Source organism: Vanacampus margaritifer, chromosome 15 (genome assembly GCF_051991255.1).
Source record: "Vanacampus margaritifer isolate UIUO_Vmar chromosome 15, RoL_Vmar_1.0, whole genome shotgun sequence".
Lineage (NCBI taxonomy): Eukaryota > Metazoa > Chordata > Actinopteri > Syngnathiformes > Syngnathidae > Vanacampus > Vanacampus margaritifer.
Window position 1 is genome coordinate 8,384,299 of NC_135446.1, and position 18,259 is coordinate 8,402,557.

General features: G+C 40.9%; 1 protein-coding gene across 1 annotated transcript in view; it reads right to left on the reverse strand.

Moving 5' to 3' along the window:
* The window catches only part of arid2 (AT-rich interactive domain 2), a 33,019-nt gene extending 15,802 nt beyond the window's left edge, over positions 1–17,217 (reverse strand). Inside the window, exons 1-7 of the mRNA XM_077544565.1 lie at positions 16,116–17,217; positions 15,899–15,992; positions 14,894–14,991; positions 4,209–4,342; positions 1,113–1,331; positions 963–1,030; positions 731–800 (exon numbers count right to left, since the gene is read on the reverse strand). Of these exons, the coding sequence (XP_077400691.1) occupies positions 731–800; positions 963–1,030; positions 1,113–1,331; positions 4,209–4,342; positions 14,894–14,991; positions 15,899–15,992; positions 16,116–16,207 (775 nt within the window). The 5' untranslated portion in view covers positions 16,208–17,217. The remainder of the gene's footprint in view (positions 1–730; positions 801–962; positions 1,031–1,112; positions 1,332–4,208; positions 4,343–14,893; positions 14,992–15,898; positions 15,993–16,115) is intronic.
* Between the last annotated feature and the right edge of the window lie 1,042 nt (positions 17,218–18,259).

Sequence of the window (18,259 nt, forward strand, 5' to 3'; positions counted from 1 at the left end):
TTTATGTGTGTCTGTGAGTATATATATATATATATATATATATATATATATATATATATATATATACATATACACATATACATACATACACATATACACACATATATATACGTGTGTGTGTGTGTGTAAATAAAAAGTCCTGCACCATAAAAGTCTAAACTATAAAATCGACCAGCCCTAGGGAAAACTTTAGTACAGTTTTATTATTATTATTATTATTATTATTATTATTATTAATACAGGCCCCTTTATGTGTTGTATATGTTCCACAATGTGGAAAGCAGTTTTCCGTAATCCCGAGGTAGGGTTCTGACAAGAATGAGGCAGCAGGTGGGCAAAGAATTCCCTTAATTGTGAAGCCACTTGTGAATGAGAGATGGGATCTGTTGTTTTAACATAACATAAGTAATTAAGAACAGTGTTATGCAGCACCACAAATCAGAACGTGGCATATGTAAGAAGCAGAAAATGACTGGAGCATCACATTTTTATTCTGCTGCGGGGGATGTAAAATAAGAAATAATATCAAATAGATTTTTGTTTTATTGTAATCCTCAACCAAAAAAAAATACATTTAAAAACGGCATGATCATACTGAACATCATAGTGGAAACAGGGCTGCATATCTGAACATGTTTGACTGTAATACAACATGAGAATACCCATTGAAGCGTAGTGTAATGCAGCTTTTTATTGCCATCTGTGGCATTTAGCAGCACGTCTGCTTTACCTTGTACTGTGCTGCTCTTGTCCCAGATCAGCTCCCTGACTTCGGCATCCTGCACCACCTCCTTCCAAAACTGAGAGCAAGTGGAACAAAAAAAATCTGTGAGCCAAGCATCAAAATGTATTATGAAGCCATTTCTAACAAAATTACTCTTGATCTTTGCAGTATCATGTGGACTTGTTGTGTTATCATGTTGTTATCCTTTTGCATCATTTTAAATATGATAAAGCATTACCCTGGTAAAATCCCGGGCCGTTTTCGCCTTCCAGTCGGTACCAAACACCCCAGAGAAGCTGCCTAGCGCTACATAAAAAGCATGAGGTTATTGTTCGTTTCTATACATCCAAAAGTTGAAAGGGCGGGAGAGACGATGGTGCACACGTACAGTCATCGAAGACACCAGTGTGAGCAAGTAGCAACGTGACCAATTTGGGGTCCTTGTCCAGCTGCATGGCATGCTTGCTCTCGTTGGAGAGCAGAGTGCAAACGTTGACAGCGAAGTCCACTTCATTAGGCAGGCCCGATAGGAGAGACAGCACCAGTTTGTTGTAGTCACACGGCGGAATAAAATCAGTAGACAGCCCATAGCTTTGGCGGAGATAGTCTGGGGACAGGGAACAAAAAAAAAGATGTTTTTAATATTCCTTGATGAGGATGCAATTTGGCACCAGAAATCAACTGTGGTAATTAAACAGTTTGTGCCCAAGATTTCCAACATGCAAGAGCACCTTACTGACACAGGCCTTGAAATACACATTTCAAACCAAAATGAATCAAGTGTAGCACAAATGGGTTGGCTTTTGTTAGTGACTATAAAGCTGGAGGAAGAAAAGGGGCACTGTGTCACCTCAATGTGCAACTTCTGCCTTTCAGCCAGCTAGTCAAGCACTGATTTATTTCCCTTATCCAGGTTTAATGCTCCCCTTCAACAACAACAACAAAATAAAGTTTTTAACCTTGTTCACGGGTCAGTGCGTTTGTAAGCCAAGGCAGCGGCAGCAAACAAAGTACAGCTGAGTCTGTCTTTTTTTCCTTTTTGCTTTAAGCTGCAGAGGACATCTAAAGGAACCAATCTAGTCTAGTCGGCTGGTGGCTTTGTGCATTTACATATTATCAACAGAAGGCAAGATTTTATCAGCGTTATTATCTAGCAGCCTTGGCTTCAAAGAAAGACTTTTTTTGATTTACATTAAAAGCAAACGTGTCAGGGATGTTAATCGCAACCGAAAAACATTTTTTGTTGATTGAGAGGAGCTGAATAGGGGGAAGGCTTTAGCTGTTAATGTAAATCATCTGAGCTCCTTTTACAGCTACAACTGCTCTATTCAATTCCTGCGAGTTGCTGTTCGACCCTGAACACCTGCATAGGATTGGAACAAAAGAGGGACTGTACAACAAGGCTTCATGCAAAGGACTATCAAAGTTACTACAGGGCTAAAACTAAAAGAGATTTCATTTTGCATGAATTTCTTTTACATTTAGGGTTTAACGCAATGCCCGAAAAACAACCTCCCCAGTCCTCATATTTATGTGTCATTTGGATGCACTTTCTGATCATCAATAAAAAACACAACCATTACACCCCTCACACCTTTCAAGAATATATTAACACCTGTGAGAAAATACCCATCATTGAGCAAAATCTTTAACCAGCTCAACAGAAATGCACAGCCGATTTACTGCATTTATTTACAGATATTTACATTACATTTGGAATGCTATGAAAGCATAAAGCACGATTCATCTAGTGCAATTAACTAAAATAAGGCTCTTGCTGGAGTTAGGTATTAATAAGAACTGGGAAGAAAAAGTCGCCAAACTCCGTTGTGCCGTGCACAAAAATGCATGCCGCAAAACTGTTTTTAACCATTTTAAAAACCTTATTAGCGGCACATGGAACCAATGTTTGGCCACTTTCGAGTTTCCGCACGAACATTTGTTACTGATGGACGCACTCTTTCAGCAACAATGCTAGAATAAGATGATGGCCAGGGTTTGTGGTCACTTTAGACTAAAAAGGCAGAAAAATTTGGTTTTTCAGCGGCGATTACTCAAGTAAATCGATGGAACAATCAAGAGGATAATCGATTCCTAAAAGATTTATTTGCGACAGCGCTAGTATTAATTTCAAATCACATCTTGGGGAGGAATCAACATTGTAGTATAGTAGAATAAATTTTCCGTTCGCAAAGGCTGCAACAATAGCTCCTGCTGTCACTCACTAGGTCCTTCCCCTTAAAAGGCACAACTTCAACACAAGAATACAGTACAGCAAATTTATTATTTAAATTGATTCCTTTAATTAAATTCCCTTTGTGTTTTTAATATAAAATGCAGGACTGCTTTTCCTAAAAACATTTTTAATACCTCCAATATTCAAAATGAAAAAAAAAAGTAGGTTAATCTTAAATGAAACCATCAACTGTCTGCCATAAAATCTATCGAGAGGGGATAATGTCAGAACAGAATAAATGAGCAATTAATGTGGTGTTTTCCCTGGTTCCCCCTTAGGGATGGCTGTGTACATAAAATATGTTCCCCACAAAATATAAAAAACTAATCACAAAAACCATTCAACAATGAGCATAGGCTAATGACCTAAAATATGGAAGGCACTAATCTGAACTGAGGGAAGCCAAAAATCAACAAGCACTTCCCCTCATCCTTTCATCAATAATGTCTGTCAGTTCCCTCAGAGCTGCTCAGCGGCAGCCAAAGTATTGGATTGTGTGCGTCTGTGTGAATCATTGCAGTTTTAGCCTCAGCCAACGAAGCGCAATGTGTAGTTAGAAATATGTTCACTCAGATGTGCTTTTACCCCGAGGATGCATGTTTTTTGCCCTTCAAAAAAAAAAAAACGATTTATCAATGTTATTTGCAAAAGCAACTTCCAACAAGCACTCATTCACTAAATGCGTGCCTCACAGGCGTGGTTCCAACACAGCAAAAGCACTGCGAGGTGAAATGTGGAGTAAACAGCACGCTGCAATAAAGGTGATAAGCAACATTCAATATGTTGCCTCATGAACAGCACAGAGGACAAAAAAAAAGTACAACTGGGAGACATTATTCAACTTGAAATTGACAATAAAAGTAGTCTTGCACAAAAAATAAGTAAGCTTTACCAAGTTACGACGGTAGTGAGATTATCAACAAAAAGCAATCTCCATAGAGGACGTTGGGTCGCCCAAGTGGATGCAACGTAAGGAATGGGATGCCATGTTTTGTTGTGAAAATGCTACACTCCAGCGCACAAAACACTTCACAGAGCCCCATTGCAGTGATGCGACACTGTAATCACATCAGCATGAGGATTAACCGTTTTTATTTATTTATTTATTTTTAGAAGTATGTTCAGACACAAATACGATTTTTAATCCATCTACCTTATAAAACATCGCAAGCCCAGTGACGGACGCTAAGCTCGACTGAGCTCGCTAAGCATGAAGCGAAAACCCTCTTAAAAGTGTGTTGGGCCTACCTGATACAACATGTTGCTGGTAGTTGTAAGAAGTGGGAATCGCGCCGACAGGAAGAAAGGTCTTGGTGTTCCCCGGCTGCGCTTCGTCATCATCCTCGCCGAAGTGGTGGACTCGCTCATACTTTTCCAAGTATCTGCAGAGAAAAGAAAGTGGTGAGCCAAGTGTGCCCTGCTGCCTTTCCAAGCCTAAGTGGCACACACGATGAAGCTGGAAGAAAAGTCATACTCGACACTAGGAGACAGACACCGTGCGGTGGGTAATAAAAAGCTCACCTTAAGATTTCAGGACAGGACTTTAAATATATTGAATATTCAAACTCACCACTGGAGGAAAAAGGGCATTTTTTTTAAAGTAGATTTTCCCTGGTGCATCACAACCGCACACAAGGCAGACCGAGTAAAGACAAGAGACAGTGAACTATGTCAGATCACAGGAGAAAACAGCAAGACAAAGTTCATCGCTGAATGAACTTTGAGTAACCCATGGTGCTTTCAAGGGCTCAAAATTAAAGGAACAAGGATTTTTTTGCACTATGCCTAATTATTCCTAGTCATCTCTTTATGACAGAAGTTTCATTGCAGCATATTAAAAAAATATTCAGATTCGATCTGCAATCACCAGGGTTGCTACAAGTTAAAATTCAAGACTTCGAAAGACTTATTAATTCCATTTAAAATTCACTTTAAGACAAACTTCACAATGACCCATGTTGTCTAACGTTGTAACAACTGTACATAAATAATGTATATCTGCTCTTTTGCGACTTTTTTTTTTTTAAAGGAATAGTAATTTATTTTGAATACTACATACGATCATAAAATCCTACTCAACATGCGTAAGGCTTTTGATATTGATTTAGGACTTTTTAATGACAATTAAGTCTTTGTTCTTGGTTATGCGGATTTAATACTTTTTAAGGCAGGCGATACTACACTCGATGAAAATGCCATGTTTACCTTCACATTTATTTACCCCAGCAAATGGTATAAAAAACATATATATATAAATATATAACATATTTCCCACCCATTCATTTTTCAGAAATATCAATGCACCTGTGAAGTGCAAATATGTTAAAATCTGCAATCACAAGCACTATATTTAATATGTACATTTATTTGTGACAAATCTGTAAATAATGCAATTGTGTTTACACACAGGAGGAAGAACATATTTGGCCATTTAAAATCAGAGCTAAAGTGTTTGTACAGTATTTGAGTGAGCTAAAATGAGGTGAAATGCTATTCAGTTTAGTTTAGTTTAAATCCAAGGTGCTGAACAATTTTGAAAAAATATATTGTGCTTACAATTTAATATGCGTTTATTGTTTTAAGGGACTCTTCCATCCAAACACAAGCAATAAATTAATCTTTATTACAACAATCAATATCAGATGTATTTTTGTCCTGGTCTTGTAGGTTAGGGTTAAGACAGTTTTAGAGTTGATTACTTACTAAACACTTTGACTTGCAGCCTTTTAAGCGTTTACGGGGGGCTTCTTCAAAAAAAAATCTAGCGAACAAGTGTGGCGTAAACACAAGTCAGCAAGTCACAAATCAGATTACAATAATGCAAAGTGGACTGTACTTCTTAAGCATTGAACTGATCTATTCTAGACATCATATAAATAAATGAATAAAACCTTCATGTGTACAAAAACTAAGTACCGACCCAAAATGAAGCTTTTTTCCCCTATCAAATTACAGCCTTTGCTATTTAAAGAAGTTAACTTCATTCTACTACTTTGCAATGCCAATTTAAATTTGATTAACCGTTCCGAACTAGTATTTGAGCAACACTCCCTCCAACCTGAACACAAACTACAAACTTCAGGCAAGTAATGCAAACTCCAAACATTTGCAAGGAACTTGGCAAACGTGAGCAATTAAGTCATTCCTTTGCTGTGATAAGCAAAATGCCAACATGCTCAAGAAAACACACACACACACACACAAAATACCTCTGCGGTGAGAGTAGGGTGAACCCTGCCTGTGTGGCCGTGAGTCACCGGCCCGGCCAGCCAGTGGCTGTTACTGAATGAGGCCCCCCGCTTGTTCATCATGGTCGAGGTAATCCCCCATCCGCTGGCTGCCGGGTGACACGCTCGACTATAAATACACCGCGTTCGCCGCTCGTGGGGAGGAAAGAGAGAGCGAACAAGGCGAGCGGGAGAGATAGGGCCCTGCTCCTGAATGCAGCGTCATCAACCGCTGTCTGGCCAAAAGCAGATAATGACTATAGATGGGTGGGAGCCATTTTTAAGAGAGCGGATCCACACTCCTACTTTATACATGCATCCATGATGAGAATAAATCATTGTTTCTGACTGCAACGGTGCACTTTTTTCCCCAGGTGTTTTATATCCTTAGTGTAGAAAGAGCAGCAAGCAACCAGATGTAAAACTGTCGATCAAAGGAAAGGCCATGAATCAGAGTATTTCCTTTAAGTTCTTCACATTAAAAGATGGGTTTTTAAATATGTATATAGCATTCAATAGTGAGCATGGTTATAGTGAAATAACAGGAACCTTTATGGAGTGTGGCAGAAGGCAGGGTTTTTATTCTTTTTTTTTTTTTTAATAAACATAGCAGCATCGGGTTCCCATTTTTCCATTAATCTCAGTGAACAATGCATGACTATCAGCAAAGTCTGGTAAATAAAACTAAGATTAGGATTTTGACCCCAATGCAAGTGGACCACAACAGTGAAACTTGAGCAGATCCTCCGTTTGGACTTTTATCAAAAATTTTTAACCAATCAGTGGCACAAGCGTAACCTTCTTCTCAGGCAATAAAGCATGACTTATGCATAATAAAATTACACAACCATTCAAAACAATAACTTTCATGCTTGGCGGCGCTAAAACTATATGCACAAAGGGTTACAATTTGGTTGCACTGCCTTGGCGGAGGTGCCAGTCCACTGATTTGAATACTTTTAGGGTAAAGGGTCAAAAACAGGAAACGTGAGCTTCACACCATGCTCCAGATCAAAGAGGCTAACAGGAAGCCTGTCTGAGAGAAGATCATATCACCTACATTCAGTTAGAGTGGCGAACACCTAGACTTTTAAACGATTTTCTGGGTGGCGAGGGAAAAACATCATCCCTCCCGCCACATGGTAGCACGTGATGTCAGCATCATGAGAACACTGCGGCTAATAAACAATACAGCTGCTTTTGTTGATAAACATCAATTGGAGAATAGATTAATCAGATTTTATAAAATGAAGAGAATTCATTGTTTATCACTAGTAATGATGTAAAAAATAACAATAAAAAAGACCAGCTCACCGCCCCCCAAATAAATAAATTTAAAAAAAAGGTGGGCAGCAACAAGCTAAAATAATACATTTTGCTCAAATGACCAAAACTAAGTCTTGACCACCTTAATGCCCCTGGTGTGTTTGAGTCCACTGCCCCCTGCTGGATGTGGATGAAGACATACAGAAAGTCTGAAGAGTCTGATTGGTCAATAATCCCAGGATGGGTTTCAGGCACCAAAGCCGAATAACACATTAGATCGTAGATGATTGACAGCACAGAGTAAAACTGTACAGCCACTATTGGCACAGCCAGAGTCTAGCTGACAAAACATTACTCTAAGGACTAAAATACTGATTTGGTGCTCTAAATGCAGCCCCTGCGGCGTCCACTGATAATGTATGACAGGCGCATATACACATGGAAAGGTCAGCGCACAAGATGGCGCAATAATACCACTAAAATCTTTTACAGCTGCAAACATCTGCATCTGAGCGAGCGAGGAGCCTTGCACGCCGATCTAAAAAAGGCTTTCACAATGATGCAAGTTCGTCTGCAGTACTGAGAACATAGTGATTGTTGACAAGGGGGGAATTTTTTCTTTCTTTCGAGCCCAAAGCCAGCGCATGTTGTCAGACATAAAAGCAAGTGCTGACAATTGCGTTTTCTAAAAATGATCCTTTTCCTTCCATACAGTCAGACTTTAACAAGGCTGATTCACAACAGAGTGGAGCTGACCTTCTCCTTGACAGCATAACTGTTGGACCACAGCAGTTTTCTACCATATAATTTATTGCTATTGTTTATTAAAAGCCAATGAACAAAAGTCTCTGCCGATGATTTGTGCATTTAGCCATAGCAACAAAAAGTGGTAACCCGAGCTTCACTTCAAGGCAGCTCTGTCAATCTTCGGCCAGCGAAGAGACAAGAGGGAGAGATGAGGCTGTCAGTGGTGGCTGACACCGCCTGTGGGCAGGTCAAAATACAAACACAAAGTCTTAAAAGCCCTCAGGTTGTCCATGATAGATAGATCTCAAGCCATACTTGTGGACGTGGTCTCATCTTAATCCATAGCTGGTCGTCAAAGTTGGTCTAGCTATAGTCTGTAGCAATAGACTGAAAAACACAGCTGATGCAAACCAGTTCAAAGGCCATGCATTAGAGGGGTGATTTGCGCTCATTTAAAAAAAAAAACATTTTACAAGGCTTTTCATCAATTCATGAAGTGCATTTTAAAGGCTTCTTGGAAGATTCCCACCATTTTTCTTGTAATGTTATGCCTTACCCTTACATGAGCTAATGTAATTCCTTATTTGAAATATAGTATGACTGCAGATTTGATGGATTAGCCATTGCTGTGAATGTGCCTTGTCTGCAAATGGCTTTCTTGAAGTTGCTAATTGGCTAGGATAGGTTTTCACATGGGGGCTATTAGAGCGCCACTGGTTGCATTGACATGCACTCGACAGCCTGCAAATGCTTTCTCACTTCTAAAGTAATTTAAAAAAAAAAAAAAAAAAACAATTTGCACGAATAAAATGTTGGTAGGAGAGATATAACATTCTTTCTAGCGGTGTGTTTAAAAAAAATCATTGTGGGCCTTTTACAATAAGTATTGATACGAAGGTGTCACTATTGCACATTCATTCATAAAGTTTTCTGTCGCCGTCTTCACTAATGCTTGATACTTCCCGGTCACATGACTTTCGACCAATTAAATACTAAAACTGGAAAAATTCCCTACTAAAATAAAATTCTGACCTAAAACTGTGCCTGAAATTGAAATATGAAAAATTTGTGGCCAATTGAAAATGGAAAGAATGAATGACACTTAAGTATACCTCCGTAAAACAGTGAGTGGTAGCAACAAGCATGATAGAATGACCACGTAAAGTGTTACAATTAATATGATGACAATCAGAAAAGGTCACGAAAGGTGTCCGGAGCGGGGAGAGCTCGTAAATTGCTTCCTTGTCAAGTCGATAGAACGCCTCATGCTGAACAACAAATTAGCTTCTTTTTCGACAGAAGGACTGCTACGTCGGCTTAGGAGAGTCAAACGGTGTGGCGCTCAGCTTGATTGCACCCAAGTACGCTGTCTGGTACGACTGCCTGTTCGACTTATTAGCTAAATAATTCACTGCATGTTTCCATCTCTCTAAAAGACATACAGGTGCTTCAAAAGGAAGTAAAAGCAAAATTTCACTGTGACTGAAGATGAGCTCAACGGGGTGGGGAGGGGGTGGGGGTCATGAGTAGAGCTGTAACAATAACCGCAACATCGTGATATTGCGATATTAAACTTGCCATATCATCATCATCATCATACTACGATATTTAAAGTAGCACTAAGGACGTTTTAAACCTTAGTAAAATATTTTCATTACGCTTCTGATGAAACCGACTTAAAACTATTTGAATGGTACCTTTGCCATGGCCTGAGGGGGTCTGTATCATTTTTACTGGCACTAAACAACTTTGAGGAGGATGGTAGGAACACTACAAATGTGCTGACTGCTTTATGGCATACGTCACTTCCCCCTTTGCCCATTCGTTACAAAGACGGAAGTCAATTTGAATGCCGTGAGCTCAAAAATGACGGAACGCGCTTGTCCTCATGAGGATCATGGTCTTCCTTTAGGCATAACGTTACCGAATTTGTCCATATGGCGGCGCCATAATCAACGTAAACTGAAAGTTCCTTAGTGTTGCTTTAAAACACCACATCTCTATCAAGAAACGTTGCTTTTCACCTGCTTCAGCCAAGCACAATATGAACTACAGTACATACTTTACACTGCTAAGGCAATAGTAAAATACGCCGTGCATTGTTTACAAAGTAATTAAAGATGGCAGAGGGCAGCGACCATACTGGCATTGATATAGCAGAAAACTCAGTGGTTGATATAAGTGGTTGACAAGCTTTTTTATACATAAATATTGCCAACACCACCACAATATCATGATAATTATCGTATCGCGAGATTCATTACGTGATATCGTATTGTGAAATTTGGATATCGTTACATCCCTAGTCATGAGAATGTTGAGCCTTTAATAGAGCAGTTTAAAAGGATTGGCGTGAGGAAAAATGTACACATGCATGCACTGGTGTTGAAGAGGGCCAATATCACAATAAAACATTCCAATATGTTAAGAACACTGTTAAATTTAAGAGCATCTGTTCACCACTTACAAAAAGAAAAATAATCTGTTGAGCCAAAAGTGTGAAGCATGTTGCTACGAGCACACAAGGTGACTTTGAATGGCCATGATTATGACAGGTCCCCACATCGAACCATTTCAGATAAAAATTCAAAAACTCACTCTATTTGGGAACCCTTTTCGGTCGTCACCACAAGCAAACACACCTGCTGAGTGGCTGTTTGCAGGTAGGTCAACTGTTGCATCTGCACCTATCAAAGGATATGTTCATTTGCAGGCATGCTTGCTGTTTGTTTGTGCAACATTGGCAGACTTGTATGTCCCCCACTCTGTTGTGATTTTAAAACTACATATGCACGGTCCTGGATTACCACAGGGTATACGGCGTCCATTTTTTATGACACTGTCTGGTTGCAAAAGCAACAAAAAAAAAGTGGTCAGGAAGAGCATCCAGCAAAAAGAGCGCCAAACTAATTATGAGAGCAACAAGTTGGGGCTATGCCTTGATGGGACAAAACTCACAAAAACAACAAAAGATTACTTGATTTATCGATGGAATAATTGATAGATTCATTGATTTAAAAAAGATTTGATAGTGACCGCATTACATACACAAATCTTAGAACAGCTGAGATCATTTAAATACTGCTTTTACAGCAATTAGTACTTTGCTATTAGCCACGGCTTTGGCTGTTCTTGTCACATCTCAGGATGTTACAGAAAGAGACTAAAAATAGTTATTTTTAGCAAACTGTTGAGATAAGACACCAAAGAACAAAACACAACTAGGTGAAATTGTGAAAAGGAAACAGAGTAAGGTGAAGCCATGAAGGTTCACGATAACTTCACTGAGGCTTAAAAAACAGCAGCCCAGGTCTGTTCAAACTGGCAATTGGCCTACAAAGACTCAATTAATGTTGCAAAAAAAGTATGACTAATGATTGCTCTCCTTTTTGACAGAGTATTGCTGAACGCAATTACCATTATTTTCCCCATTTGATAAATAGTCATTTAAAATGTCACATTTTCCTCACAAGCTCCATTTGACATGCAAGGCCATTGCATAGCAAAATACTTCATCTAAGCCTTACTTAACGAAGGAAACCTTTAAGCATGGGCTCCATTAGTATAAACAATGCCCGTGTTTGAGCTACCAATAGAGCGCGCAAGAGGTTCCAAGATGTCAGTGCCTTCTGGGCCTGCAGCCCTCCCGCTGGGGAAGCGGCAGCGAGGGCAAACTGAGGTTAACCCCGCGTCACCTGACTTGTCCTCAAGTTTACAATTGGGAGAGACCGTGGCGATGCCTGGCGAGCTCATTTCCCCAGCATGTTTTATTCATTTTCAAATGGAGGTGTGTTCCCATGTCTGGACAATTATGGGGTGGTTTCACTGAACAAAAAAAAAAATCAGGTCATGAGGGTGGGGGAGCTCAGCGCAATATCACATTTAAAAACCATGTGAAAAGTATTACACAAGACAAAACTGAGGACATGTGAAACATTTTGGCTGAAATATGTTCATATCAGTGTAGCCAAATGAAAACCATCAAACTACATAAGTTTATAGAGGGGTGAGCTACTCTGCAGCTGCTACAGCAGTCATGGGGGAGAGAACTTGAGAAAACAGATTGGTCCAAATAAACCAACCATATAGGAGGAGTTAGTATTTGCAATGTTATACAGTAATACCTTAAAATGCTGAATCATTAAAAAATCATGGGTTGTGGTCATTGCACTGCAGCTGTGATCAGGTTTATTAGGGCTTTAAAACGAGCAGGTCTGGTGGGAAACGTCTCTTTTTCTTGTTCTTTCATTTTAAAAATGAAATGATCCCGTCAGATAGAAAAAGCCAACGTTTTGATCCGCAGCGCGAGTTCGGCCGCTTCGAAACGAACACTGCACCTTCACTGGCTTCGATGTTGAAGTAGCGCTTCAACGACTTGAAAACGAGTTGTAGAAATGTCTCTGACACGCGTCTCTGCTTATTACCGCTGACATTCAGATATCAAATGGACACTGAACTTGTGCGCTGCTTATTGCTCTGCGGCGAGTGAGAGGTCAGAGCTGCGACGTAGTGTGCGACTGACCATTCAAAACTTTGGCAACAAGCATCACTGTACCAGAAATGCCAGGGGTCTTTTTTGGGCGGAATCTTTTAAAACGAGCAATAAGCATTAGGAGTTTACCAGGCTTGGGCATGAATAAAGTACACAACATCATGGGAAGTTGAGGTCTGATGCAAACAACACAGCTCCTCCATTCATCATTAATCTGCTTGATATGACCCTAAAACATCCATTACAACTACTCAAAACTATTAGAGTCTTGAATGAACCTGCCATGCATTGTGGAATGTGGGAGGAAGCCAAACTACCGGAGAAAACCCAAACAAGCATGGGAAAAACTTGCAAACTTCACACAAGAGGAGTTTAAGAGGACCTGCCCTGGGCTGACATTTTAACCGGATACCTTGACTATAAGGGCGACATCAGCCAATGTGTTAACCACTACATGTGTTGTAGTTCATCAGAAATGTATGCATACCCTGGCAAAATTTTGAGGAATGTGTCTTTTAGCTGGAAAATAAACAAATCACTTTCAAAAATGGAAACAATGACTCAAATGTCTACGGATGACTGCACGGTCTTCCAGATAGAAAATACCTATTCTCTTCAGCTCCAAATTTGGCCATATGTCAGTAATTGTACAGCATATTTACATTCGTAAATCAACTGAACATGCCTGTTTCTAGAACGTGGGAGAAAGCAGGCGTACCTATAGAGAAAGAGATGAGCCAAGATTTAAACCAAGGAAGACCCAATAGAACTCTATTAAAAACACATCCAAAAACACTGAAATGTTGTCCCAATGATTATCCCTAAAGCTAACTTGATCAACTTGTAAAGAATTTTAAAAGTATTGAAAGATTCCAGTGTGGTTTGCAAATGTCAAAGCAGTCAGGAGCAACACGTGGTCGTCCAACTGACTCACCGAGGTTAATGCCTGATGTTGGCAAATATCAACAAAGCTTTCATGTATTTCAGCGAGAAACTTCCTGTATGCCCGTCTACAACCTCCGACCTGGATGAAGGCCAACAGGAAACCTTCACCCTGCGGCGATTACATTAAAAAGGTAAAAGAAAATATACTTTCCCCCTTTATCCAATAAGCGAACATACACAGTCAGCAAAAACGGGTGGCGAGCATCGCCTTGTTCACTCAGAGCTGCTCACTGCCTGTGACATCCACTACGCCAAACTTCCTTTGATAAAATCAACAAATTAGTTCCAACGGCTGTTGTGGCATGAGAATGATATATTCTGCATGCAGCCTCCCTCAGCTGTCAGCCTGTGTTTGCTCCTCCCTATTTCACCACCACCGAGTATTTTAGGAGCGACATAATTTGAAAAATGAGTTTGTTTCTGTGGTCAGCTAAGGTCGGTTATTCTTTTAAATCAGTCTTAAAAAGACAGTTGTAGTTCTGCGTGGACCGGTTCTGCATATGCAAAACTGGAATTCTGCATATTTACCTAGCCTACAAGTTAGACAGCTTCCCACCATCACTGCAGGCATGCACTGTAAAGGCTGGCAAAAAGCACAACAGACTGTCTTGTCCGCCATTCTGCCAAGTTGCATGTTCTGCTCTCTCAGTCAAAATACTCTCAATCACACAAAACAGAAAGACGCAAAGCAGAGGTTTGTCTCACAAATAAAAGCTGATGGGTATGAGCTTAAAAGGAACTGAGAGCATCAGCCGCAAGAGGAGGGAAAATAGCTGTTATACCTAGCCACCTAGCAGCGCAGAACTAGGTAGAAATGTAAAGACAGTTGCCTCTGAAGCAATTACAGAATTGCATAAGTGGCTGCATGGGTCTCACTGCTTGCAAAAGTGTATTTTCCAGCAGACGCTGGGCGCCTATGACGGGAATTAAGATTGTATACGATGCAAGCACATTGCTTAAGCTGCTGGGAAGAGCCAGACTCCTATCACTGGCAGCTGACAGTATTGTGGCTTGGAGCTCTGCAGCATGACAACAAAACGGACAATTGCGGGGGGGAAAGCGAAGTGCTCATTACAAGTGTGATCCAAAAAATATGCATGCCATATTGTTTTTCAAAGGGCACATGATGTCATGGCACAATAAAGCCACTGGTAACAAGCAAGGTGAGAAAACGCCTGTTGATTGCATCCTAGCCCTTGTAAACACTTCACGCATGCTGCCTGGGAGGTACAGAGCTGAATAACCATGCTACTCACCTAAGGTAGTACTGTTTTAAAGCGAATGCAGCGTTGGAGCAACTCCTTGGAAAATTAAACTCTTCCCCAAGTTCATTCCATTGGTTTTTGTCAGACACCTGCAAACAAGGGAAAGAGCACAAAAGTTAATAAAAAAGCACACCTGTGAGGGGGGAAAGAGCGGCAACGATGGAACCATCTGTTTTTCTATCTACAGGTTCCTCCATAAGGAGTGCTGAAAAATCAATAACTGTAAAAAATATATATATAAAACATCCGCGTAAATTATGACGTGAATGAACACACCGCGCGATAGAATGCCGCATATGTGTTTATGTCCCGCATATATTTACATTTGACACATTAGTGCGTGTTTGTGTGTGTGTGTGTGTGTACAAGTGTTGGAAGACTTAACGTTTCAGTTGAAGCTAGTTAGCAACACGGCTAACAGGCTAAATTGACTTTTCCCACGCCAGCCTAACACGCAAACGACGCCAAACTCCCAACAAACTGTGCCCACTGAGAGGAAGAATGTGTTAGTTGGTGGTAAGGCGTTTATTCAGGGCTCGGCGTGGTGCCGTTTACAGTATTCACTATGCGGGCCTATGAGGCCTGCATTTTGCGAGCAGCCATGAAGCCGAGAAAAATGGCGAGGAAAGAGGGGGGGAAACGAAGTCTTTTCCCGGCTAGTCGAACGCTGAGCGGCGGTCCGGCGGCACGGTTCGTCTTCCGTGGGGTTTTCCAAGTGACGATAATCGATGTTAAACGTGCCCGCTAATTTTGAGTGGCTCCCGAGTGCGCTCTGGCTCGCGGCGCTCCGCACTCAATGGAAAGCGCACAACAACACAAGGCAGCACATTGCAATAGAGATAGATGGCAAACTAGCACAAGGCCAACACCGACCCACTAACGGCTTGTCTGCGGAAGGGATCCACTCGTCCCAGGCTGCCCACACGGGAGTCGTAGGGTGGTCCACACGCCGCTCGGAGCGGCGTTGGAAAAAATCCACTTTTGGTTCCCACTCACCTTAGCAAATCCACCTAAAGAGACGACTCTGAAATAGAGAGCGTTCAGATCCAGCTCTTTCCCACCCACGATAGGAATCTTCTTGAACGGCGATCTAGGGAGATAACGTCACAAATGAGCACAAATGTCTCTCAATAACAGTTCGGCGCAAGTCAGAGTGCCGTTCGATGTGAATCGAAAGTTGCATTTGGTGTAAATAAAGGCGCCCGAATCTCACCCTCTGCTTTGGTGAAATTGCCGCAGCTCATCCAGGAAAGCCTGTCCCTTCCTTCGCTGATCTGGAAGATTTTTCCCCGTCGAATTTGCCATTGTTTTTGCATGCAAAAACGGTTAAAGCCCACTTCGGTTGCTTCCTAAGACACCAACGATCCCATACTCCGCCGGCGCTCAGTCATTCGCGAGGCTGAGTGTTTAAAAAAGTTAAAGAAATAGCTGGTAGCAAGAAGAGCGGCAGCTCGCTAATAAAGACTGATGCACACAGCGAGCGAGCCCGATTCAAACCCGGACTAAGTTCCAAACGAACAGTCCCAAATACGAGCGACCTACCGGCGGATTAGGCACGCCATAGCGGGACGTGTTCGATTAATGCTTTTTGATCGCGGTTGTACTCGTTTGGAGTGGTTTGACAGTGTGTTACGGACGCGGCTCCGAGGCTATCACACACACTGTAGAGCGGCAGAGGGATCCCGTTCTCAGACAAAAAGATGAGAAGGCCGCGGAGGCCAGCCTGCCGTGCGTGCAGCGCCCTCTGTGGCCGACCCCCGCACTGCAGCCCCCGTTTGTCCAGGGCAGAGCGGCTGCTGGAACAATAGACTGTTTTCTTTTTTAGGGACCGTCTGACAAATTGTCTGAAAAACGGGTCAGGAGGTACTTGTAAATGTCCCGTTGGGGGTAGGGTATAACACTAATTAACATGGAATCTCATTAGTTACTATTGCAAACGTCATAAAAAAGGTGATTATTTTTTTCCCCACTGAGACATCCAAATTAAGTTCAGAATGAAAACTACTTATAAACTATGCCAAAAAACATGTACTTGTATACATCCCATGGGGAATAGAATTTAAAAAAATAATAATAATAACACAGGGGATTCTTATTGCATGATCTATTTAAAAAATGCACACTGTAAACTAAAGCTAAACTATGTCCAAAAGTGTCTAATTAACATGGGATCTTAGTACTACTGCATGCTTACAAAAAAGTGATTGTTTTTTCCCCACTGTCAGCTGTTCTAATCATGACATTCCGCAGGACATGGAGTATATAACACTAATTAACATAGGGTATTATTATTGCACAATTTTGATTAGACAGGGGGAAAATATAAACAATGGCAAAAGTTATAATTGAAGCACACACTTTAGTTAAATGGCATTACTTGATATTGGCTATGTGCTCAAAATAAGATCTCTGTAAGTGTAGATATTATAAACTAATTTTAAGATATCAGTGTTTTTTGAGGAGAGGTATTTGTTTTAGGAAACCTTGCCAAGCCTAATATTGTAGTTATTAAATTAAGTAATAAATTCCCTAATTCCAATTACTTTTTTTCTTGTTTCCTCAACCCCCGTTTTGCAATGTAGGTCTTCAGGTATCTAAGGAGGAGTGATTTTGCAAAAGCAACTCATTATTACAAGTGTATTAAGTGCAATTCGTGGCCCACCTAAAAACGTGTATCTCACGGGGGAGTTGCTTGAACTCAACCCCCTTCTCTTCCGAGTGTAACTGCCAAATGTATCTTTTTGACGGGGTTACATTCAACCATTACGCGTACCCCCTTTGCTCAATGAAAAAACCTGTCACAAAATGGCGGAGATGTAAGTTAACAGACCCCATTTTGAGGAATTGACAAGCACGCGATGGAAAAAGTTACGTTTGGGCTGCGTGGTGCCCTTGTTCGCGTGTGTGTGTTGTTGTTGTTTTTTTACTTCGCAAACGCACCGGAGTTTACATCGGCCGCCGCCCGTTTGGACTACCCACCCCCGGCGTCAACCGAATTCGTAGCTAAAGAGTTCGCCGCTTGCTAAATTAGCAATGTAGCTTAGCGTGTTATTGCTAACTTTACGAAGATACTACGGCGCTGCTGAAGACTTTGGGTTAATCCTATTAGCTGCAACCAGGTGTTATCCATAAGTATATTCATGTTACTAAGTGGAGCAATAGTAAATAACGTTTCGAAACGCCGTGGAAACATAATTTGGTTGCACCGACTAGACGCTGTTCGACCGTTTTCCACCACAGCCTCCAACTTTATTTTCTCTCGCTAATGTGTTTACATTTTAACTCTCAACTAGTTGATTAAACAACCCCCGAGTAAGGTTATCATTATCATTGAAATAAGCTGAAGTGTAGCGTTAA